At 31.2% G+C, this 26,907-nt stretch overlaps 1 protein-coding gene across 3 annotated transcripts; it reads left to right on the forward strand.

Moving 5' to 3' along the window:
• The first annotated feature begins 3,527 nt into the window (after window positions 1-3,527).
• On the forward strand, window positions 3,528-26,822 carry LOC130668784 (transcription factor Ken). 3 transcript variants are annotated; one of them, XM_057471252.1, is made up of 6 exons: window positions 3,528-6,207; window positions 22,416-22,706; window positions 23,068-23,243; window positions 23,332-23,568; window positions 23,661-23,952; window positions 24,192-26,822. In XM_057471252.1, the coding sequence occupies exons 2-6, from the start codon at window positions 22,419-22,421 to the stop codon at window positions 24,648-24,650; spliced, it is 1,452 nt and encodes a 483-aa protein (XP_057327235.1). In that variant the 5' UTR covers window positions 3,528-6,207; window positions 22,416-22,418; the 3' UTR covers window positions 24,651-26,822. The 3 variants fall into 3 exon arrangements, with proteins under 3 accessions (XP_057327235.1, XP_057327233.1, XP_057327234.1); XM_057471250.1 differs by having other exon boundaries at window positions 3,555-6,207; window positions 24,189-26,822; XM_057471251.1 differs by having other exon boundaries at window positions 3,557-6,207; window positions 23,068-23,240; window positions 24,189-26,822.
• Window positions 26,823-26,907: the final 85 nt, after the last annotated feature.

Consider the following 26,907-nt stretch of genomic DNA (forward strand, 5'->3'; position numbering starts at 1 on the left):
GTACACATAATATGTGTGTACATATAAGACTTCTTATATTTCTCACATATCATTAATCAGCACTGAAGATAGTAATCGACGTTTTACTCTTGACTTTATCAGTAACACTAGATGAAACCTATTAATATAAAAATTTATATGTATTTATATAAATAATAATAATAATAATACTAATATAAAATTGAAGGTCAATAACAAATTTATTTTCTGATATATTTTATATACTTATCTATATTTTTTATTTCAGAATGTCATTCTTCAAATTTCAGTTTTTTTTTATCAACTTCGACTTCAACTTTATCACAAAGATTATGACTGTCCATTAATATAAAAAATCAAAAAATTTAATGAATCGTTACTTTGTACTTTTTTTTAAATTTTCTTAATTGATTTATTGCACAACTCTTAATGCGAAGCATTACGATCCAAAAATTTAGTTTGTCTCTTTTTCGCTACTGTTTTTACTGTTTTACTTTTGTATTTGATGTATTAAATAACTAAAAAAACATCAAAATGTATAAAAAAAATTTCCCGTCAAGCAGTAGAAAAAATGTCCGTAAACCGTAAACACAAAAACTCTAAAAAAAAGTCATTATTTGGATCACTTTTTTTTTAAAAGATCATTTTAGGGCCGAAGAAGAAGTGTGTCATAAATGGCCATCAAATTCGGCCCCGTTTAATTATAATTAATGAAAAGAACTTAAGTAATGTTGTATATCTATATATGTTTTTTACATATACTTTCGTTACACTAGTCGCGCCCGCGCGAAAAAACACATCTAGCTTTTTTTCGGAGCGAACTTTAAATTTCTAGTGTAATAGAACGGAAAAAAAATGTCCTTGAATCTTTTATCGTACATTTTTTTTTTTTTTTTTTTCCAAATGAACATTAAGAGTCGTACACTTTTGGATTTACCAAAATTTTTTTTTATTACAATAATAAAAATTTAATTGAAAAAAAAATTTATGCTCCTTTTTAAAAATCATCGATAAAAATAGCGAGCACGAATGAGGTTTGAAAAAAGTTATCTAAAATAAATGAATCTGGGTATGTATTTATACAGATACATATATGTATATAAAAGGGAGCGTATAGTAGTTGATCCAAGTAAAGCAAAGCCGAGGGTTTAGGCCCAGAGTTATAAGAGTAGAGCCAAGATAGCTATTTGTAATGTAATAGTGAGAGCTCTACTCTGTGTGCGCTGTGGGGAGAAAGGGAGAGTGTACCGAGTGTACAGAGCACACAGAGGACTGAGTGACGCTGAAGTGGGAGTTAACAGTAGAGCAGTGGTGGGCGTGCTTCTAGAGAGGGAGACACTAATGCAAGTTAAACTAGCCCGGGTTTAAGTTTGTGTAAGTGAGTATTTATACACGATCAGCAATGAGACAAACGTGCGGATAAAAGAGTAGAGGGTATGAATAAAAATCAGTGGGTCGCGCGGGTCCACACTCACACTACGACTCAACTGTAATATTACGAGTTAACACACTGGTTATAAATTGAGATCACGAGAACTATAGACGCTGCACACTAGGTCACTGGTGATGTGGCATTAAGTGTGACCATATGATACAGATGCAGATGGGAGGCAAAAGCCAAGAGGAAAAACATATACAAAATATACAATTAAATAGTTTACAGCCTTCAACACATCTACCACGTGTTGCATTAAACCCTTTGGATACCAAAAATTATTATTTTAAAATAACTTTTAGGTATTTAGTATAGGCATTCACTGATACTCAACCATCTGGCGGCATTGTAGTCGACATTTGAATCGGAATTTTTTTAACTTAACCACTTTCCCATGGTAATTTAAATATATATATAGCAATTGATGGTCCCACGTCGTTAATAGTTGGTCCCAGAGATCCTAAATACAATGGATTAACCACAAAATTTTTTAGGCTGTCTATTACTCGTCAAACTATTTCGGTGAGCCAATACAACTGAGGGTAAAGAGTATAAAAATAAAAATAAACAATACGGAGAACAAGCAAAGAATATAAATTATTTTTTTGCTATCCAGGGATTCTGATAGGCTGGAGTTAGTTTGCTATTACCACCACCATATTCCCGCTGAGAACACCCTCTCTAGTGAGTACTGCCAGTACAATCCATTCTACTTCTATCTCTGTCTTTTTGTTATTCTACAGTTTTGTGTCTCTATTCCACGCGTTAAAACTCACCTACGCGCACCACCGTACTATCAGAATTGCTGGCAGTTACTTACACTATTGTTTTGTGTCGTAGTTGTGTTAACTTGCACGTATATATATATATTTACATGACATGTAATGAGTGCAGAGGGAATATGAAATTAGCGAGACAGAGGTAGAGACAGACTTAAGTTTATTAAGTAAAAGTTTGAGTGAGAGAAAGAGAGTGAGAGCAAAGAGCAACCAAGCGAAAGAGGGCCTCTATTCGGTTTGCGCAAAAGTTATATCCAAGCTAAGAGCCAGTAAGACACACCGCGGAGACCGGAAGAGAACCTTCTCTATAAAAGTTATATTTAAGCTCCGTGTGTGATGTCTTTTTGTATATTTATCATTAATTAATAATTTATAGTTAATTAAGTGTTCGCTGGTGTATTTAATATTTTAATAAATAAGTGCAGTTTAATTAATTTTTAATTTTGCCCTACTGTGTATTCAAATTTAGCGGGCCCTAGTTGCGCATGCGCTCATGCCGACACGCATGCGCTGTTAATAGAAAGCGAGAGTGACAATTTTAAGTGAAAGGAAGTACCGAAGATTTGAAACGAAGAAGAATTCGGAGTTTTCGTCAAGACTGTCATGAAAATCTTTTAATTTTATTGGCCTATAATTTTTTATGATGACGATATTGATAATTGAGTAATTGTTGGTATCGTTACTGGTGTTTATTTGAGGTTCCTGTTTTTTATTGGATTTATTGGTGAATCTGTACATCGTGAATTGTAGTATAGTATTATTATTATGTACCTGTGGTAGCAGCAACAGAGCGGGTTGTGTAAGAGCTGAAAGTAAAAGTTGAAACCGCCGACTTCGGCGACCGCGTGAGCGCGTTAAAATCCGACCCAAGACCGGCCGAATATCCCTTCCCCATTTAGTCACTTTCGCTTGCCCGAACTTTCGTCGTTTCTCGTGTCTCTTATCTTGTTTCTCTTACCCCTTTACAATATCCATCATTTATTCATTGAGAAAGAAAAAAAGAAAAAAAACGAAGAAGAAAAGTACAAAAATGAAACATTATTTAATTCAACTCCGATTAATTATTTTGTGAACGGGTTCGTAAGCTGTCCTTGAGATCAAGAAGAAAGCTTTTCCTCTAATATAATCGTCTCGCAATACGCGATAATAAATTTAAAAAAAAAAAATATTTATAGAAATAAAAAATAAAATAGTAAAGAGAAGTAATAAAACAAGTGGGAGGGAATAGTTCGTACATGCTCTACTCAGTATTGCGTAACCGGAACGTAACAACGACGAGCCAACGCAACGAGAAAGAGAGAAGAGAGACAGTCTACATTAATATTAGTTGTTGTTTAAGTATTAGTTTGTTGTTGTAAGTAGTAGTGAATGCTCTTGTCGCTGTATTAGTGGCAGTGTTACTATTAGAATTAATATTAGTATTGGTATTAGTGGCAGAAGTAGTAGAAGTAGTAGTCGAGGACGACGACAAGTGGACGGGGGAAAAATAGAGAGACAGTATGATAAGCTTCAACATAACATTAGTTCGCTCGCTTTTCATTTGTCGTTTACCATCATCGACTGAAAGATCTATTCTGTCTATTTATCCAACACACAACTGAATTATGATACACACTGAGGAAAAAAGTGCCGCTTGAGGTTTAAAATCAGTACTGTGGTGGAATATAAAGGAAAATAAATAAAAATAAGTATTTATAAATTCTTTTAAGTGATAAAAATAAAAAAGTAAAAATGAGGAATGATAATTCAGTGACTGAAGTGGTGGGACAGCGTCATCACGTGGATTCGGTTGTTTTGTTGCGGTAGGAAATAGCCGGAAGTGGGGAAAAGTGGGGAGTTGTAGAAGAGGAAGAGGTAGAAGAGGCAGTAGAGAGCAAAGGGGTGAAGAAATAAGTGAACAAGTCAGTTAAGAAGGAGAATATTAAAAGAAGAATAAGTGAGGTCTTTTTCTCTCTCGCTGGCTCTTCTCGCTCTCACGCCCGCGCTCCTCCGCGATACGAGGAAGATCCGGAAGTCGTTGGTGCTAGTGCCGTGCGTACCGCCGGAAGAGTGGGAAGAGGAGAGCTCGTTGAGTCGGAGGAGGAGAGCATTGAGCGCCGCTACACCTAGCTAGCTGAGAGTGATAGCGCGCTTCTCTCTCTCCCGCAGTTGTCGTGTTGCCAGTCGGTCTCTCACCGTCCGTCGTCGTCGTCGTCATCGCCGCCACCGCCGTCTTCGGCGCACTATCCTAAATATCGTCTACTTAAGGACACTCGTTATTTGTTAATTAATTGATGATAAATTGTCAATTGTGATTGTTGATAGCGAAGTGCATCTGCGGGCTCAATTTAAAGTTTTTAAAATGAATTCATTAGAATGTTGGTTATAAAATAATATTTTTCAGTGAGTTTAAGTTTTTAAAGTTTGAGCTGGCTCGGAACGTTTCGTAAAAGGATTACAAAATCGTCGAGGGACACTTGGAGAGAGAACGGGGAAAGGAAAAAAGAGTGAAGCCTACGAGGGAAAGTCTACGTTGCGGCACACTCTACACTCTGTCGCTGGCTGTGTTTATTTGTGCGTTCTGTGTGAGTGGATTTTTAAAATGTTTGTATCTACGTATGAGTGTCTTTAATTTTTCATTTTTATTCTTTTATTTTATTTCATTTCGTCTTCAACTTAATGGACAAAGTGAAAACGAACACGGAAAAAATAAGTTTAGGGCTGGTTGGCAGACTTTTGCTCAGTGGATAAAGTGGGGGCTCACAAGTTTAATCAAAGTTGGATTGGTTACAGTATCAAGTGGAAGTGGAATTTGAGTGCCAGTGGAGGGAAAGAAAATTCAAACAAGTTGTAGTTGTTGAAGACAAACAACAAGAAGAAGAAGAAGAAAAAGAAAATCAAGTACTAGTATAAGAAGAATAAGATAAAGACAAAAGAGAATTTGAAGTTGAGGCCAAAGTTAAGGTTGTCGAAGAAGTAGTAGCTGATGAGTTGTTAATAAAAAAATTGTGTACGCGTGCGCGGTTGCAATAAGCGCGTTGTTGAGGAATTAAAAGTCCGCTTAAAAAGGTTAGCGGGATAAAAAAAGTCGCGCGAAAGGATAAGAGAAAGGAATAAGAGCCTTCGAAGTCCTTGAGAGCACCCAGCGGGTAAAAGTGCTGCTGCTGCTATTGCTCTTGTTGTTGCTGTTAGCTATTGCTGCCGATGCTGATGGAGCCAGCCGGCTGACCCTGGACAACTCACACACATCACCGAGGGCCTTATCATTATTATTATTGTTATTGTTATTATAATTACTATTGTTGTTATCGGTAGCAGTAGTGGTGTGAAATTCAAAGGAATAAAAATTTCTTCACAAAAAAGTTTGTAGAAAAAACAAGAAAAGTTGAATAAAAAAAAAATCTATGTCTTGTGGTCATATGCAGTCGTTGACACACTGGATCGCGGACGCAAATACTCTGAGGAATTCAAAGACCAGAGACAACTTGAGTGAGATTGATCACAACAAGGGATTTTAAGTGAAAAAATCGATAAATATGGATACGTCGTGTGTTGATATTTTCCGGAGGGAAAAAAAAAATTATAAATTAAAGTGAATAGAGTGTGAGGTGATGATTTATAATTTTGTTGGTTTTATTTTATTATTTAATTTAAGTTTAATAACATAAAGTGGTAAGTGATCTCGAAAATAGTGATAGCATAATTTCGGAGGGCACAAATTTTGTTGAATAACAAATAATAAAAATATACTTCAATGTACGTCACGTGCTGCTGTTGGCAATGCACGATCTCGGATCACAAAGTCTCGTGGTCAATTGAGAAGGATTTTAATAATTATTATCGACGTAATTATTGTTATTATTATAATTGTTACTGTGATTGTGATTGTTACTGTCGTTTTACTGTATTGAAGATGATGAGAAACACTTCGAGAGAGTCTTAACGATTTTGGAGTATTATAGATTTTTTTTCGTTGCCCGTTGGATTTTAACGTTTAATTAATAACGCTGTACAATTGACGGAGGATTTATTGAGGTGAGTTTCGTTTAGTCTTTTCATTGAAAAAAAAAAAATGTAGTTCTAATAATGACATTACTAATTTGTTAATTATCGCTATTAAATAGATAAAAAATTTTTTTTTATACCAAATAAAATGTCGTTGTCAAATGCGTACGAATGGACAATTGACGGCATGCGTAAATCACTTTGATAAAAAATATATTTTTTTTTCTAACGACCTATTTTGTTAATTACTAAATATTAATTAGTTCATGATACGAATTAATAGTCTATAATGAAATCAATTAACGAGTATTGAAGTATAATTAATCATTTCTAGAAAGAGATCATTAACTGGAGGCAGTTGACGGAATTTTTTTTCTAACTCAAATCACGAAAATTTTTTTTTTTTTAATTATTTTCATTCAACGTGTGTAGATTAATAAATTATCACCTGCACTTAAAAATTATATACTGAGTTGCGTACATCCAAGAAATATATATATATATATATATATAGATATGAAATTATCATTATTACCCAACAATTTTAAATTATTGATAGTGTCAAAATTTGAAGAGAAAGTTTCGAAGATAAAAAATTTTCTAATACTCGAAGTAATTTTATATTAATTAACATTTGATAAATCAATTAAAGTAACGAAATATCAAAAGTCCATTACAAAATATATGCATTGAATCAATTAAAAAAAGGAAATTTTTTTTTTTATCATTAGATTAAATATATATATATATATATATATATATATATATATATATATTTGTTTTAATGTGTGTATGTGCGTGGTTTATGAATGAAATAAATAGAATCTAATTGATGATCGTGAGTTACGCAATCTATTGGAGAGGAAAAGTGATCTGTCGTCAAGGTCGTCGACGATGTAATAACGTAAGAGTAGCGGGAAGTAATGAGGCATTTGTCAACATCACTTGTCTTTTTATAAAATATTTATCTTTTATAGTTACATATTATTTATTTTCTTATTATATTTATTACTCATTATTGTTTATGTTTTTATTGCAATCAATTCTATATTGAAACCCCTTAATTTTTAATTAAAATTCTGTCATTTTAAATTGAGTAATTTTTTGGTCTGAAAATTTACTTTTTCTCGTTTATTTTTTTTTCTCAACTATCATTGTTGTTAGCAGTATTGCGTGATGTGTGTATATGCATGACAAATATTTTTCTCGGTATCGTAAGGCTGGAAATTATTTAAAACTAGTTAAGAGTATATTTAATGTTATGTGTAGTGTAGACAGTAGAAAGATACTTGGGGATTCAGTTGTAACACGTGTCATAATAACTTTGCGTAAGCGGTTCGGTGTCAATATGTACTTATTTTATGTAGTACTGTATGTATGTATGAATTTATGTTTATTTTTATGTCTAATTTATGTATAATGAGTTTACATTATAGAGTAGGTTAATTTTATTTTTATATTTTAATCTGAGTGCTGAAAATATTTTATTTCGAAAAATAAATACTGATATTATTAAAAAATAAAATTAACGCGGAAGTAGTTCTTATAAATTCTATTCGGATGGATTGTAAATTATTAGCTGAAGGCTCGGAAAAATGTTACCCGAAATTTTCGATAAAGAAAAAAAATTTTTTAAAAAATTGTCTTTCATTAAAATTATTTTTGAGTACACTGTCAAAAATTAACGGAGTAATAACGCGGAGTAAATGCGGAACAGATTTTCGTTTATTTATTTAATCCACTCGAAGTAAAATTCACTCCGAAGGGAAGTTTATTTTAATGTGAAAACTCCGAATCGGAGTGAATGCAGATTTAAATAAAATCCAAATCACTCCGATGAAAAAACGAATTCTCTATTTACTCCGTATGCGGAATGATTTTTTCTCATACTCCGGAACCCCGAGCGAATTTGGATTTAAATAAAATTCGTGACCACTCCGAATTCACTCCCGATTTTTTATAGCGTAGTTTGCATGCCACTTGTAATAAAATTAAAATTTCTAAAGCCATTGGATGACTATCCAAGTAATCTTATAAAAGTTTCATAAGAACACTAAAAATTTTTGCTATTTTCAAAAATTCTTGGATCTTTCTTATTTATATCGAATCAATTGTCATCCCGAATTCCTTCGAAAATAAATTAAGGGAGAGAGTGAATGAGTGAATATGTGAAAAATGATAAAAAACTAAGTATGTAGTACGAAGAAGAAAATAAAACCTTAGGTCTTCTTCCGATCACGACTGCAATTCCCGCAAGGTGATTTACTAATTAATGAGTCGCTGTGCCGGAGAATCGATTGTCGGGTCTCAGGGTGTCTTGATCCGCGATTAATTAACGCGCGAGGCCACTTAATTAGCGTCATTTATATCACCAGACAGTACTATTGAATATTTCTTAGATTTCAATTATTTTTTATTTTCTTATCTATTTATATATTTTTATTTTCTACTTGCATTAATTACTGCTTTACAATAACTAAGAAAAATCTAAATTTTTAGTTTAAAATTATAATAACTTGTAACTTAATGAATTTATCTAAACATTATCGGAGTAATTAATAATATTGTTTGGTATGTGTATAAAATAGCAATCGCTAGATAAATTTAAATACTTGCGTACATATTCTCACGCTTGCTGTATAATATATAATATAGTAATAAATATTATAAAACGTGTTTTGTTTAGTATATATTTATATAAATGTCACCATAAATATATTATGACAAATGCTGATAAACATTTAAAGGAATTAAAAAATTTTTTTATAGCAAAAAAAAAATATAAACATTTTTTTCTCTATTAATTTCTTTTACTCTAAAAAAAAAAAAAAAAACGGATATGTATCAATGAATCTTGCAAAGCTTTAGTTTTTTTCTTATGTCAAAGAAATATTTTTCCCACATTAACTGAGACAGATATAAATAAAAATAATAATGAAGGCAAAGTAGAAAAGTAAAAGAGAAAGAAAGGGGAATGAACCGCGAGTAAAAGGAGAAGAGGTGAATAAAGTACTAGAGACATGATATATAAAGGCGAAAAAAAATAAAATAAAGTATAAGAGAATACATAATAATAAAAAAAAATAAAATAAAAAGATGAAGAGCAAGACGAGTTGGCGAGACGATGTGGGAAAAGAGGAAGCTAATCAGAAGCGGAGGTACGCTCTGGCGAATCCCAGAGCTTTGAGAATAACCACCACGTACTCTGTAATACAGAATATATATATTATATATATAAAATGTATGTATGTATATATTATACGAGTAAAGTAGAGCATCAACCACCGCCACATTTTTTTACTTGTAGCTCTTTAATTGCAGTTACTTGTTAAAGTTCTCTTAGTGCTGCCGTATTTTACGTTGCACTGCATTTCCTATATCTCCAGCTAGTTTTTCCCCCCTACTAACCGAGTCTACCCTTTCCTGCTTCCCTCTTTAGATTGTGACCGAAGGGTCTTTTAATAAGCCTCTGATACACTCAATTTGAGTCGAAAAAATATTTCGCATTTAATTAGTCGTCCATTCAATTCATTACTAATAATTTCCTGCAGGCAAACAATTTTTTTTTATGTAACAAAAAAAATTTACTACTGACTATTTTTATAAATAACTAAAGATATATGGAGTTAAGCTAAAAAAAAAAATCTATTTAGAAATTTCTAAAAAAAATTTTGAGTTAATAAAAAATTTTTAATTGTAAATCGATCTATTTTCTATAAAAATAAGATTATTTCATGTCAATTAAGCGAATAGGTATGATAAGAAAAATTCTTGAATGGAATTTATCAAAATCTAAAAAAAAACTGAGATAATAAAATCGTTAAAAAAATATTATTTAATGTAATTGATGAGAATTTTAGTGTACGTGAATTGAAAATATTTTATTATTATTTTTAGTGGTAAAATAATTTCATTGATGATTTTAGTGTTACATAAAAATTATAACTTACTCAAGTGAGTAGGTCATGGTATCCTTTTTTTTTTTTAACATCAGTCGGTCTTCAATTAGCGACATTGCACATGTGACCATATGTCTGTGTGAATAAATATTTGAGCCACGCGAGTCGCATACATCTGACACACACGAATGTCAACGCTTAATATATCATAAAATGTATGTATATATATATATATATATATATACAAGGATAGTGAGGATAAATTTAAGAAATGATGTATGTGAAAAGTAAATGGAAAGTTTAAGGATTTTATTTACAGCGAGTCGGGTATGGAAACTTTTAAATTTCTCAGGTTTTGTTTACTGTCGACTTACTCTACACTCCACTGTACGGAGTTTGCTTCAACTATACCAAAGTGGCTGAGTTATACGTCTGTATAAATCGCCAGAGATTACCTGTTGCACGAGGGAATATTTACATTTGCAAGGGTTGGGTAAATTATTCATGTCGGCCAACTGAGTCATTTTGTAAATGTATAACCCGTGCCAAATGAAATTTTATGCTCGACTCTGTCTACCTGCTCGTTACGCTCCAGTAAAGGATTTCAAGTTTAACCTTTACGTTTAATGGATAAGCTGTAATTTAAGGTCCGCCCTTCAACCCTACTTAGGGTTATCTAAAATCGAGAGTACTTACTTTTCCTTCTATTCTATTCTTCTCACTTCTAAATCTTTGTGTAATAACTTTCTCTCTACATTTTTAAATTTGTTTAGTACAAAAATATATTAAGTAAAAGGAGTATTATGTACTTAAAAATTTATGTATCGTAGATTTTATTTATTTGAGAGACGTCTGGACTGAATGGGAAACCAAAAATTTTTTTACAAACTGCTTTCAAGTCTTTATTAATTACTTCGACATTTAATATCGGGCAATTTTACGTGCATGGAATTTTTTTTTAAAATTATTCTTTGAGTAAAATTAAAAAAAAATTGCATTTGCCTGCGAAACTATCAATTATTAATTAATAAGTCTCTTTCATTACAACTCTGATCTCAAAGACCCTAAAACACAAAAGTGTCAATTTAAACTGCGCGCAGTTGAATTGTTGACGTTAACGTCGAGGTCAGCAACAAACGTCAAATAAAACGTAATATAAAGACTCAGAGAATAAGAAAGAAAAGAAGAAAGACGAGGACGTGGTTTATAATAACAACAATAACAATAACAATAGTAACAAAATGAAAAAAAAATCGAGGAAAGAATCTCTACGTCAAAAACTTTTTCTACCTCTTCCCTTTCACTTTCCTCTATCGCGTTCGTTATATTTACCTACACCGTTTTTGAACCTCACTACTTTTCTAATCTTCTTATTTTATGCTCGCACTCTCGGCTACTATATCTACATATATAGATAATAAGCCTCATACTTATACTCGTACAAATATTAATATCGTGCAAAGCAGCATCCATTATATCTGCCTGTCTGAATTATTCTCTCACTCGTAAGTTTATAAACTTGCTTGTGATCAGTCTGTCAGTCTTAGTGATCACACTCATATCCTCATATCCTCTACTCTATACCTTATTCGCTCTTAAAATACCTACACACACATTATCTATCTCTCAACCGCGATATTTCTCATTCTATCTTTATTATAACCATTTTCTTTGTGTATATATATATATACATACATACATACACAAATAAGTTTGTAGTACATACTGTGAGATGGATTCACCTTGCGTGTACTTTATATTACATTACTTATAAAGTACTCTCGTCTGTACAAATGCGTATTGTACAGATGGTTACGGTGTAACGAGCACCGAGTAATAAAACGATGAGATGTAAGTAGGTATTGCCTGGGAGAACGTGGGATAAATTATTACTAGAAAGACGTTATATATAAATATATAATATGTAAGCAAGGGCAGCTCAAGGGATTATAAAGAGGAAACCGAGCGTTGTGAAAGTTGGACTGATCAACATCTTTAAATTTTTTCTGACTCACTCATATTATTATTATTATTATTATTATTATTATTATTATTATTATTAATATTTATATTATATTGTTCAATTTTAGTTATTATATATATGTATATTATAAACTGTGTCAAAATAAGTTTTTATTTTTTTTTTTTCGATTAAATGTATCTTAAAAGTTTCTTCAATATAAAAAAAAATTCTCCTAAAGTTTAAGCTCAATATCTCAAAAATTGAGCTGGCGCAAAGGAGGGTCTCCTTTCGCATTTAAATAACAATGTAAAATTTTTTTTTTTAATTTTTAAAATAACTACAAGAAGATAATTTTTTTTTCAATTTTGCTTTTGACTATCTTGTAGGAAATTTAATTTTCTACAAAATTGTCTATGTCCATTTTTTTCCTAGACTCAACAGAAACGAAGTTACAGAAGGCCGAATAGGAGAAAAAAAATAATTAATGAATTAATAACGGAAAAAAACTTATTAATTTAACTTATCAATTAATTAACTCAATATATGCTTCATTATTAATTAAAAATTTTTGAATTCAACATTATTTCGAATTAATAACAAAACAAAATTTACAATAAAACAGAAATTAATTATAATTATAATAAGAGGGAGACCCCCTTTGCGCCAGCTCAATTTTTGAGATATTGAGCTCAAACTTTAGGAGAATTTTTTTTTTATATTGAAGAAACTTTTAAGATACGTTTAATCGAAAAAAAAAATAAAAACTTATTTTGACACAGTCTAATATATTACCTTATACCATTACAAAATAAAATATCCTACACATTTTATTTACTAATTATTTTAACTTAAAATTTGTTATTTAACTTCTTATCTGTGTAACAGAGCATCTAAAAAATAATATACTTATTTTATATTTCAAATCCAGTCAGTCAATAAATATTTTATTGATAAATTTAATTGCCAAAAAATATATGATCAATAAATAAAAATTCCTACTTTATATCTGATTGGAAAAAATATGTAATTTTTAACAGTGTTTACTTGTGTTACTTTGTAGTTAAAAAGTGTATTTTATTTTAAACTGATAATTTAACTTTTACTACTCTACTGACTAATTGTACTGTGTAACATGAAGTCGAACTATTAAATATAATTATATTATGATAAACTGCAGTTGGAAAAAAAAGTATGTCAGTTACCTAAATCATCGATATAATGTATCATATTTTTTATTTATTAGAATCGTAGTAGGCCATCGATTTTTTATTTTATTATAAAAATTTTTTAACGTCGCGCCACATTTGATAAGCGCTATCGGCTTGTTTAACGACCTTTCTCAAGTGTAACGATTCTTTCCGAGTTCTCTACTTCTAATACATCTACAAATAAAAAAAAATAATAATTTCTTCACGGTCACCGTTGTCTCTAATAGACTACAAATAAAACACTCACTACAAAGCCACTAGTAAATTAAATTAAAAAATAATTTTTATTTTTTTTTACAATTAACTTGAAAAATATCTATTGTCTAACGTTTAATCGCTTTTACGACCGGAAATCGTGACAAATAAAATCATCAATTAACTTATATACACTATTCAATAAATGTCTTGTAATATATTATCTTAATTGTGTTAAATCTATATCCTGTATCGATATGTAACTTACTCCGGAATTTTAAAGTGACTTGGGAATTAAAAAAAAATTAACCTTGATATGCTAAATGATTTTTTTTTTTTTATTTAATTTATATGTTGAGGAATGAATAAAAAATATATAAAATAAATGTGGACAAGATTAAATAATAAAATTACCCGGTGGCCCGACCTCTTCATTGTTACAAACTCACGACGTGAATCAACTCTCGCAATCGTCCGGCTCACATCATCATGACACGCCAATCATCCTCGGCGCCCGTTTCCATTCGTCGTTCTGCTGAGCGTACGACCCAAATACCAAATTTTACGTTACATGTTCTAGTATAAATATATATGTATATATGTATAAATGTGTGTGTATGTAATTGTAAGTACATAAAATATGATAGTTTATAAGAGCTGAGGTATACGGCTGCAAGCAGAGCGCGAAATCGAAAGGAAATTTCATGAAGAGGATGCGCGATATCATAATGACGATCTAATTGAGCATCTTAAGAGATGTTCACTTTGATCGTAAGTCACGCAATAATTATTAGCATATAATCAGTCGATCTATTATATACAATATTAAATATTATGTTTACATTTAAATAGATATATTAAATGCAACATTGTAAAGAGGAAATGGGCAGCATTTTGGAAAAATTTTTATAAAGATGATTTTTGGGCAAAATTGTAAAGCATGGGGTAGCCAACTTGCCTGATATTTTCATAGACCCCGTGAATAAAATTTTTTTCTTCTAAATAGAATATAATTTCGCGGATTTATCTTATTTTATTTACTCTGAAAATTTTCGCCTGTAAAAAAATATTCTACTTTACTATCATTTTTTTTTTTAGTAATTCATAAGCTTATGTAAACACTAGAGTTTTCAAGGTTATCAAATACAAGAAAATAAATGAGATAAAGACAAGTGTTTATTAGCACATGTGTGACTTTCGAAAAATAAAATTAAGACAGTCGGCGGACAGGATGTCAATATAATAATTAATAATAAATAGGAATTCTCCTCCATAATCACTGTAATTAACGTTATTGCTATTATTTATAATGTATGAGATCATTTTTTTATGTAACTGTCCAAATTTTTCTAGTCCTAGTGCACTTCGTGCGGCACTCGTAAAATTTTAGGTTGTTTTTTTTTATCACAGTTGCATTTAATTACATAAAATTTAATCTTTACAGCCAATTAAACCTTTGGTTTATTTTATTTAACTATTTATTTAATATTTCCGTCCGTAAATTCCAGGCATAAAGATAATTAATTAATTGAATATAAACTTCAATTACTTTTGAATTTCGATAATTAAAATTGAATAATTAATACATGTAAAGCTTACTACATTTTATTATTAATTATGTAAAAAAAAATTATTATGTAATTAATAAAGAGACCTATGATTTATTTTTATCGAATTCCTTCATCGGTGAAATAAGTAGTGGACTATGTATAGAAGTATTTATACAGAATTATGAACTTTTACAAGTCCGATAAGCTAGACAACAGTCGAACGATTTAAACTGTTGACAAATTTAATACGGTGTGTCTGCTTCGTTTTTCATCAGCCGGAAATATATTGTACATTTTTATTTATCCCTTATTTGTCATTATTTGAATTGAAAAAAAAAAATAAAAATAATAATAAATAAATAAATAAAATAAACGCTGCGCTGACCGCAAACTTTCACTTAAAATTATATTTATCAAACAATAATTACGATAATAAAGTATTCCGTGTAGCAAAAAGGTCTACAATGTAAGCGATTTGTCGTCAGGTTTGACATACGCACACGAAATAAATAATGAAAAGGGAGTTGGTCGAAAGTATATTGTATCAAGGACAAACGTTGCGGTGAAGTGTCTAAAGAAGACCATCCGTTTCTTAATATTTATATATACATATATATATATACATCTGTATATTTATATAGGTACATCGTATTATATATATATACTTCTGTATGTTGGTCTGCACGTCCATCCGTCCGTTCCTTCAATTCGTATGTCCGCAGAAAGGAGTATAGACCAAGTCCATGTGCGGACTTGCGGTGTGAGGAGACGTGGGAATAAAACGACGGAAAGTGAAAGGAATACAATGGGGATCGCGAGATTTTATATATCCATAATTCCTTTCGTCTTTATTTTATTATTATTTTTTTTTTCTTATATAGTTCTTCTTATTCCTATTCTCCTTGTCATTATTATGTATCGTGCGGCACGATCATTTTCTTACGTAAGGTGTACATCAGTGAGACGCTCCTTAGTGTGGGCGAAGAAAAAATGTATATAATACTTAAATTTCATAAAAGTAAATGTGTAATGAATTATTAATTAATGCAAAAAAAATTATTTTTTAAAAATATACTTTTTTTATGTCAAAATTTGGCTATTTTTTAAGAAAAAAGTCATCAACTTCCGGTTTAGTCATCGTCTGGCGGCTCATGTTCTATTGTCTTTTATATATATACCTATAAATATATACATATATATCAGTGTATGTGATGCGTAATCGCGATTACTAGTCGCTTTCAAGGTGGCCTGCATAATGAAATGTCGGAGGGAGATATATCGAGAAAAAAGAGAGAAACGGGTTAATATGATGAGTTTGTATATATATATATATGTAAATATAGAGAGAGGACCTGATGCTGGTAGTGCAGCAGTCACCTCTCTTTGGTCTATGATTGAATGACGTAGTGATTGTTGTATTCAAGTGTTTGAGACTATCCGCTTGTACGTGTGCCCTTCGTTTAAGCATACATACACACATAAATATATATATGTATACATAAGTTTACATATTTATTATGTAGGCATTGCGGATGCATCAAGAGTAAGAGTACATCTACAACTTTTACGTAACTAATAATATTATAATCATCAGGTTAATAAGCGATAGATATCGATTTGACGGGTTTTCACGCGGTTAATCACGGTTTTATTTTATTTCTGTCATTCATTTTTAATTTTATAATTATTTAATCATATACAATATATAAATTATTATATTCCACATCATAATCGTTTGAAAGGGGAATTATCTTTAATTAAAAAAATTTTATTTTAATGTAAAAAATTTTTTCTATTAAAATTAATAATAAAACAATAATTCATTAATTATGTAATTGTTGTTATTATCATTATATTTATAAATAGAAAGTCAAATTAATGAATAAATTAATTATTTTTTTTTAATTACTGCTAATAAAATTAAAATTTTATTTAATACCACACAGTGGATGTTAAATTAAAAATGCCATAAACACAGTTACGGAAAAATTTTCTATTAAAAAATTAAACAATAATAGGAGAATGTTAGTATGGCAAACAAGAGCTGTATGATTACCAGATAGTGAAGGAACTTGACTTATTGAGAAACAGTTAAAAAATAGTGAAGAAAAACACACGTTGATCGCGGAAGCGTCGCCACAGAAGGCGTCAAGGCGTAAGAAGGCGATACTTGACGGAGTGACTTTGAATAGTAGATATTATGTAGCGTGTAGCATACAGCGTTAGATAGCTTCATTATAGTGATATATATATATGTATACATACACGACATCAGTGATAGTAAGTGTAGCTGGTGAATCGGCTTTATGAGTGTTACAATGTGAGCAAGCTGAAAAACAAATGTGCCCTTCAGATCCACACACACGGAACACTAATGTCGGCAATGTCTATCATACTCACTGAAAGAGCCATCTTTCTTATATAATGATCGTAGATCATGTAACTAACATTCCACACATTTGTATGTCTATACGTATTTGTATATTTTACTGACTCGTTAGGTTGTCGGTCGGCTCGTCGCGGATCGCGGAGACGCCCACACACGCGCAACTGTAACGATCATGTACTATCACTTATAAAATAAAAGCTTGTGTGCATCTGCACTGTGTACATTTTATTGTATTGGTGCACGTGTTTTACAAGTTTGAGGGTCTGTATATCTATATCTATGTACATATATGTATATATATATGACGAAGTTACTTTGAATGTATTATTGTTTGAGTTACATGTGTAGACTTATACATGTGTGTACAATAGTTATAAAGTACAAGTAGTTGAAAGACGTGAGTTATGAGTATGGTGTGTGTACGCGCGTGTGTGTACGCCTGAAAAGGCTTTTTACTTCTGGCCTTGAACGAAATGTATCCGGTGGCACGACAAGACCCGTGGAAAATTGAATGAGAACATCTTTACACGCATATCTTGCTTGGATGCAAATAATTATTTCATTATTTTAGTTTTTTTTAAGGGATGGATTTTTTTTTTAGAGCATTGATGTGTAATTATTATGCGGGTAATAAAGATAAATATATGTTTATGATTATTAAATTGAGGGAATGCTGTGAATTGATGTGAATGAGAGAGCAAGGTGAAAGAGAAAGAGGAAGAGAGATAAAGACTGTTACTGTGAGAATGGCACGACCCAATCGCGATCGCGAGCGATAGAAATGCTGGTGTCGATAGTAGTAGTAGTGGTAGTTGCTGTTATTGTTGTAGTAATAAGATGAATGCTAGTAAGGTTATTTTTTTTTGAGATGCTGGCTGATAGATGCCGTGACCCAGTGACATGCCGCGAGGGTAAATAAAATCAACGGATCAAGCTATTAAGCGAAATAAAAATTATTGTTGAGAGTATTTATGTAATAAATTACTAGATAAATTTATATTAATATATCAATCACTTAATACTCGTTTTACTCGTTTAGCACTAGAAAAAAGTAATTATTTACCCCGATTCTGTGTGAAATAATTTCTCTTTTTTTGTAAATTTTTTTCTAAACTAATTTTTTTTTTAGTGTAAGTAAAAAAAAAAAACAAAGTATGTTAAGTGGATTTGTGAGAACGTATGGTCCTTGATTCAGTCCCAACACAATTTGGTATACACAAAAAATAGAGCGGAAACGCCGGGCCCGAGAGTGCGTCCCGCGTAACGAGCGCGTGTGGTTGCTCAATCCCACACACATATATATATATATATATTATCATCGCACAGTATAATAAAATGTATAGTGAGCTAGTCCGCGTCCGCAAGCCTCGCCTCAATCACTGTAGCCTCACAATCTCGATTTAATGTCTGCACCATGTCAACTAAATCCTCTTTTAACAAAAAGCAAAACAGCTCAATCACCATTACCACCACCCAATTAATTATATGATGACATTACAATTACGATTCTGAAAAAATTATGTATGCACGAAATGTTTCACAACTGAATGCATTTAATGCCCGCGGTTGCAAATTAACGAATGGAAAATGAAAATAATCAAGACTAGAGTATCTTATTGGCTGAATAAAGTAGAATCGAATAGAACAAATATATAGTATATGCGATAATATATATAGATAATATTGGTGATGTACGCGTGGTAAAATGTATGTAAGCATAAGCATACATATAAGTATATAAGCGTTAAGGCCAGCCTCAGCGACGCATTTAAATTTTTTTCAGCCTCGACATTTGCGTAACCCAGTTTCACCATTGTTCGATTCAGTGGTATAGATCGTAACGTCCGCCGCGCGACAGAGATTATAATGCGCTGAGAGAGTCTTCGTACACATGCACACACTTTTAAATAAATACGGGTGGTAAAAAATATAGATAGAAAAAAATAAATATATAAATAAACAAGATGATTGAATTTGAATATGAAATTCATCAACTTTCTCTTCCTTATCATCACGTATCTAAAATCAAATATATATGATATGCTTAGATCCGACGACAGTCTGCTCCCTACATAATATTTATAACGACTTGGTACAGTGATCGATAGCTTGTCATACGTTAGAGATAATCTCAAACTTGTATATATTTATAGGTATAATTTATTTTAAATATTTAGACGTGACATTACACGAGCGCAATAATTTTAATAAATCGCGCCTATCGTCCACGAGATTTGTCCGTAATATTCTCGTGGAATCAACAGGTGGCTGTCTCCTACTCGTACTTGTTTTCCCGTCGTTGCTACTCGTGTGCCCACGTACACGTGAGAGTTACATTAAATAATAATAATATAACGAAATAAGATCTATGCGAGTTGTAAAAAAAAAAAGAAAGGCTCGATACTTGAGAGGGATTGTCATTTATTATTACGCCACAAATATGTATATCTAAAATATTATTTAATGTCAAACGTTTATCATTTTCGCGGTAATCAATTTACATTTATTGCCATGGTGAAATATTAGTCCGTAGATAAATAAATCCAATCTCAATAGAAACAACAGCAATAATAATAATAATAATAATAATAATAATAATAATAATAATAATAATAATAATAATAATAATAATAATAATAATAATAATAATAATAATAATAATAATAATAATAATAATAATAATAATAATAATAATAATAATAATAATAATAATAGTTATGGTAATAGTGATAGTAATACTAATAGTAATACCATCCATAGAGACAATGTTTTAAATTACACCGAAGCTTGATGGATAATATACATTATTATTACGAATTACAGCAATCGGTGATTTTGAATTAACATATATTATGTATCTATTGTATTTATATTTAATTAAATTGCCCTCTTGCGTCGCTAAATGAAATTACAGAATCTAAATCTCTGGTGGTTCGCGTATCGCGTATATGTATAAAGTAATATATCGTAACCGAATGTACTTGTGTATAATAAAGAAGAGGAGTCTCGTGTAGAGGATCAGATGAGTAGAGTAATTTATATGGTTACCAACAGTAGAGTGCACCTGCGCGCGAGCGACCAATGCCACCGTAGAGTGCAGCACCTGTTGATCTCTCAGTAAAAGTCTTTGGATTTTTATTAAAATTTTTCGCTCGTGCAGTGTCGGTATTGTCCGAGATCTATGTAGGGATCGATGAAAGTACAGTAGGTGGGAGAGTGGCGAATCTGGGAAGCGCTCGCCCCACCTAGCGTACCACGCGCATGATCTAACACGCACGCGGGAATAAAACGTCAAGGCTCAAATATAAAAGAAAGAGATTGCAGAACTGTACGACGTAATCTCCATCCGCATGACCCTGAACTTCAAGTCAAGTCCCCATATTGGTTATATATATATATAAATATATATAATGGATTTACATTAACACATCACTTTATGCGTTTAAACAATTTCTGTACCAACAATTTCCTTATTCAGCGATTTCCTCTCTATCGTTATGTATTCACGTAGACTGGTATACTTTATAAATAATATATTTATGTATGTGTGATCATGATCGTTTAAGTTATAACTCTTACTCAAGGACTTTTCTTTTAATGTATCTTCAAGAGCAAGAGCTAGCTGAGCTAGAATATTATTCCTTTCTATGTTAGTCCGGTAAATTGATGATGATTGCTGCTGATTTATGTATCGTTGTTTAATTTTATTTATTTTTTGCATGATTGTTAACTTATTCACGAACTAAAAAATGTAATTTAGATAATTGAAAGCCGGTGTAAGGTCTCAAAAGGATTTGTTAAAATGATTAGTCAGTAAATCCCGGGATTAGAGTGTGGTAGTGAGTCCTCATTACCCGGACTTCCCGTTTCAGCGTAGCATGACTCGATCCCTCACCTTGATGAATAATTATGTGTAGGAAGGTTCTCACTTAATTCACGACGTGTTTAGATTTTTTTGAGCTGTTGTTTTTCAAGTATCTGTTTAATTCAAAATAAGTTGCGTTGGTGTTTCTTAATAATAAGATTCTAATGCGTATTGTCTTCCTAGTTTATTGGATTGTTAATAACGTGTCGTTATTTGTTCGATATGTGCATCATGTGGCATGCATGTGTATATACGGGTACTTGATACTAAACTCTCATGAAACTGCATGTCCACGAGAGTGTGACGACGCTTCGTGACTCTTACTCAAGGTCTCCCCTTTCCAATTCCGATCGAAGGTCGTCCTCGTTGTCTGAAGTTGCTGAGAATTAAACTTTTCATATTCAACGTCAAGTTTTTCTTCAATTATTATTTTTTATTATTCTTTACTTCTTATTTCCCCTCTACCCCTCACTCTATCTCTCCGGTTACTTAATGCGCAGGTGCATTTTTATTGCACGGACTCGTGTTTTTATAATTTTTTAATTTTATTGGACTACTGGAAATTATGTTTCTCAAATAAAAATATAATAATATCAAGCAGATAAATACAGGAATTAAAAAATTTCTTTTTCTTTATATCAATTTAAAATATCAATATCGTTAATCAATAAGTTTAAAAAATAATTAATTATGAATATGCTATAAAAAATAATTATGAAAAAAACATTTAAATGATTATATCATCGGCCTTCACTGAACGTTAAACAATTTTATTATATCGTTGAAATAAGTATTTGTATTGAATGAAGATCAGTGACAGGCGCCAGAATAATTCATTTTCCGTTTCAGACATCATTAAATACAACACATTGACACAATATATCTATTTATCATTCTATTTACTCAATTACAGCTTTCTTAAATAACATTCCATAATAACTACTTAATATCTATCGTAATAGATCGCATCGAATTCCTCTATTACACAACCATCGAAATTTAATGAAAAAAATTAATACCAAAGAACTATACATAAAAAAAATTTTGAAATATTTATTACCAAACGGTTTTTGAAATACTGTCAAAATTGACAGGTAAAATAGTATAGCCATTTGAATGGTGATAAAAAGTAAAGACTAATAATGATGATTATTATTATCTTGTTGCAGACGATGTATACGGACGGTCTGCTGACTCTCCATTATGGGAAACATCCCGCAACCTTGGCTGCAGAGGTCGGGGCATGGTACAGTGGGGATCGTCATGTTGACGTGACCCTGGCTTGTGACGACGGCTCCGTCGTCAGGGCTCATCGGGTCGTATTGGCCGCAGCTAGTCCTTTCTTGGCTAGTCTTCTTCGTAACCCGGCATTGGATCACGTAGTCCATTTGTCTGGTGTCAGGAGAATACAGCTTATTCATCTACTTGAGTTTCTTTACAATGGAGAAGCTCTTATACCCGTAAGTATTTTTAAAATTTAAAATTTTTCTTTTCCATACAAACATTCCAAATGATACTGACGTCTAATAATTTTTGGATTTTTTTAAAACGACAAATTGTTTAAAAAAAAATATTTCTAAAAAATGCACCTATAGTTTTTTAAATTTCCTACATATGCATATTTTTAGTTTTTTTTTTTTGTAATTTATTTATTTAAAAAAAAACCGAAAATTACTAATTGTCTGCTAACTTCAGAATCATACATTCCAATATAATTTAGTCAAAATAATCAATTTATACTCTGATAAAAATTTTTTTTTGACAAAATTATTATTTGAAATTTATAAATTGACGAATAAATAAATTTTTTAATTATTTTAGTCATCAGAATTAACACCACTGAGAGAATTATTTGAACTCTTACAAATAAAATCGGAATCATTTGATCCAAATCAACCACAAACATCAACAGATTCAGATTCATTAAGGATACCAACACCACAACCTTCGGAAAGTCAAGAGAGTTCTAGTTATGAATCTCAGTACGACAGCAGGTCGTTAGTATTACCGATTAATAAAATAATATTTATTAATTAATAAATAAATGAATTTTATTAAATAAAAATTTAATTAATTTTTTAATAGGCAATCAAATAATCCAGCAGACTGCTGTTCAGTGCTAATTAAAAGCGAAGGCTGTGATGATGATCCAGAGCAGGATGTTGATGTTGAGGGCGTTGAAGGTGATACGATACTAACAGATAATGGCGAGAGCAGTATTGAGCCACCAAGAAGAAGGGATAGCTCGGATCCAGTTAACCTTAGTCTTAATTCTGGTACCTCGACTAAAAGTGATGGATCGCATGAAATTTCCCACTTGCGGTAAATAAATATACAACAATAATAATAATTATAATTATTTATGGTATCAAGACTAAGAAGGTCTTATTGATTTATTTTTCTGCACGAATTAGGTCGGAGAAGACGCTGCTGGAGAGGCGAGAGTCACTAGAGGAAGCGGAAGAGAGAAGAAGACAGTTAGCGGCGCGACTGTCTCTCGGATTGGAGCCGGGAAAAAGAAAACCCGAGGAGATACCTTTGCCTCCTGCGGAGGCATATGTCGTTACGCCGCATCGAAAACGTAGACCGGGATTCCACAATGCACCTGCACAAAATCCGGCATTCGTGCCATTTAATCCGGGATTTGAGACGCCGAGGAGGCTAGCTGCGCCACATCCACTCAGTGTATCTGCTCCACCCTACCTGGTAAATTTTATTTTTTATTTTTTATCAATTACTCTTGTCTCCAATAATTTATTTAAATTTCGAAAAATTAAATAGATGGCTCGTAAAAATTTTTTATTGGCAATAAATTTTATTAAAACAAATTAATATTTTTTTTTCACAACGAAAAGTGATAGAGCGACTCTAGAAAAATTTTTAATAAATTATTTGTTTAAACACTTGTGATTATATTTATTAAATAAAAAATAATAATTCAGCAGGACAGGTCAGTTACACCACCAGGAGCATCACACAGACCACCAAGTGCCGACCCAGCATCTGCGGGTGGTCTAGAACCACCGTGGGGTGCATGGACACTACCCCCAGCGCGAGCACCACCGCCTCCCTCGGCCGAAGACCCGCCAAAATGTACGCCCGTACGCGAGTACCGCTGTACCTACTGCGGGAAGCAGTTCGGTATGTCGTGGAACTTGAAAACTCACTTGCGAGTACACACTGGCGAAAAACCATTCGCCTGTCGCCTCTGTGTCGCCATGTTCAAGCAAAAAGCTCATCTACTGAAGCACCTTTGCTCTGTACACAGAGGCGTTATTGCAGCCCCGGACAATACATTCACATGCTGTTTCTGTTCCCTCAGTTTTGACAGCCTCCAAGAACTCATACGACATCTCTCTGGACCACACAATAATCTTCTGTTAAGTAAAAACCTTCACGACTAACGACAGTACTAAAGATCTACCGGAATAAAAATAAATTCGCTGATAAATTGACTCTGATTCTTTAAAATAAGAGCCTATGAAATATTTATTTATTTATTTTTTTCATTCAATCAATCAATTAAATGAATAAAGTAAAAAAAAAAACGATACCGGTACGATCTTTTAAATACAAATAAACATTGACAATAAATTAAAACTCAAATATTAATTACGAGATTATTTATGCGAGCGATGAAATTATTACCTCAGATAAAAATATATACTTCATTGTATTAATGAATTTTAAAAATAATTAAATTTTATCTGAGTATGTAATAAATTTCGAGCACGAATTTAATAAAAGTAATGATAATAATAATTTAATAAATTAAAAAAAAAAAGTATTGAGTAGTCTAATAGAAGGAAAATAAAATAAAATTGTCGTAAGATTTAATTATAAATCTCACCGGACAAATCACTTGTTTGAGCAATTAATTTATGAGATAATTATTAATATAATGAATATAAAATAATAAAATTTAAACATTTAAACTGTAAATGTTTGAATAAATATTTAAGATTCTCTTGTAAATAATGTTACATAATTTTAGATAAAAAAAAAAATAAATGGACATTATTAATTATTTATTTATAATAATTATACAAAGGGACCAACCGACTTTCCACCGATTTTTTCGTCTTAAGTAGTTAGTAATTATTCCTGCCTATCGTATCGTTAAATTACAGTACAGTAGTGAGCTTTTAACTCGTGTGAAAATGAGTAATTATTATTTTTATTAATTAATTTTCTTCATCAAAGTAATGATAATATTTTTCGTAAATGATAACCACCGAATTCACAACCTCACGTTTTAAAAAAGCTGTTGCTTTAATTATTATTTAATAAATAATTATTATTTTTTTCATTTTATTTCTATTAATAATTGTAATAAAGTTTAATTAGATTATTAAAATGTTATGTACCTGAAGATCAGAACGTTTTTCGTGAAACGAAAATCAAAAAACAAAATGAAAAGTAAGAAATCTACTGGATCTAGAGTTTTGAAATGTTTCGTACATGCGCTAGTATCTCAGCCGAAAATTGCAGGCCACCCCAACTACCCCTTAAGCAGTAAATTATACAAATTTTTCATTTTCGTTGCGCGAAAAACGTTCCGATCTTCAGGTACATAAAATGTTGTAAAACTTTGTGACCTGCATGCGACGTATGTGCCTTGTTGGGTCCAAATTAGGTCGATTGGGCAGTGATTTCATGTGTTCATAGGCTTAAGTGTGTACGAAAGAATGCCCGCTTTAATTACGTCGATTAAATAGGCAGGTTAATTAATTAATTAATTAATTAATTTTTTAGTTATTAAGTAGATTTAGATTTTAATAGGCATATATAAATATATACATATATAGACATTTATTTATGTATATATATGGATAAACATAGCGGTAAGCCCAATTAATTACATAATTGTAACGGTGACATAACTTTGACGCAGGCCGTCAGGATTTTTTTTTATTATTAAACCTTCAGGTGCCTTTAATTAATTGGCCTTTTTTTATTTAAATTTTTCGATGTCCGTTAATTTCTTTTCTTTTTTTTGTCCCCAAATTAACCGTTAATTAGCAATCGATATTTAAAAAATTAGTTACTTTTTTTTGTAAAAAATAAAATTCGTTTTTAGAATTTTATTTTATGAAATTTAATGTACAAAGAATGTGAATAATTGGTTGAGAGTGGGATAAATTTTTTAAATTATAAGAGGCAATAAGTACAAGAATTTATAAAAAAACACTAATCGTGCCGCGAAACACCCCAGCAGAATGCATAATTAATAGCGCACATAATATACATATTAAATAAATAAACAATAAATAATGATAATTAATAATAATAATAATAATAATTATAATTATTTTATCTTCCGAAGCAGTACACCAAAGATATGTTCGTAGGACCGTTTCGAGTGGATAAGTAAGTTATTTTTGAGTTTGTTGTAATTATAAAAAAAAAAAAAATGTAATGTGGAAAGTAAAATAAAATTGATATAAAAAGAAATGATTTAAAAAAAAAAAAGCGACGAGACCTGAGTTAAATCTTGTGGATTTTTCTATACGACGCCTACGACAGATCGTTGTACACTCATATTTAAAATAAATGATAAGAAAAATAAAAAATTTTTTTCAATCTTTATAATCCTTTTTTTGTTATGCATTCTCGTTTGATTAAATGATTCTGAAAACTCGATTGTTGAAATTAATAAGT

This window comes from Microplitis mediator, chromosome 5 (genome assembly GCF_029852145.1).
Source record: "Microplitis mediator isolate UGA2020A chromosome 5, iyMicMedi2.1, whole genome shotgun sequence".
In the NCBI taxonomy this organism is placed as follows: Eukaryota; Metazoa; Arthropoda; class Insecta; order Hymenoptera; family Braconidae; genus Microplitis; species Microplitis mediator.

Excerpts from the sequence above, each read along its gene's own strand:
- LOC130668784 (XM_057471250.1), top strand. The coding sequence starts at position 22,419 with ATGTATACGGACGGTCTGCTGACTCTCCATTATGGGAAACATCCCGCA. Across the intron at positions 23,244-23,331 it reads TCTCAGTACGACAGCAGGTC|GCAATCAAATAATCCAGCAG; the intron begins GTTAGTATTACC and ends ATTTTTTAATAG. Across the intron at positions 23,569-23,660 it reads CATGAAATTTCCCACTTGCG|GTCGGAGAAGACGCTGCTGG; the intron begins GTAAATAAATAT and ends TGCACGAATTAG.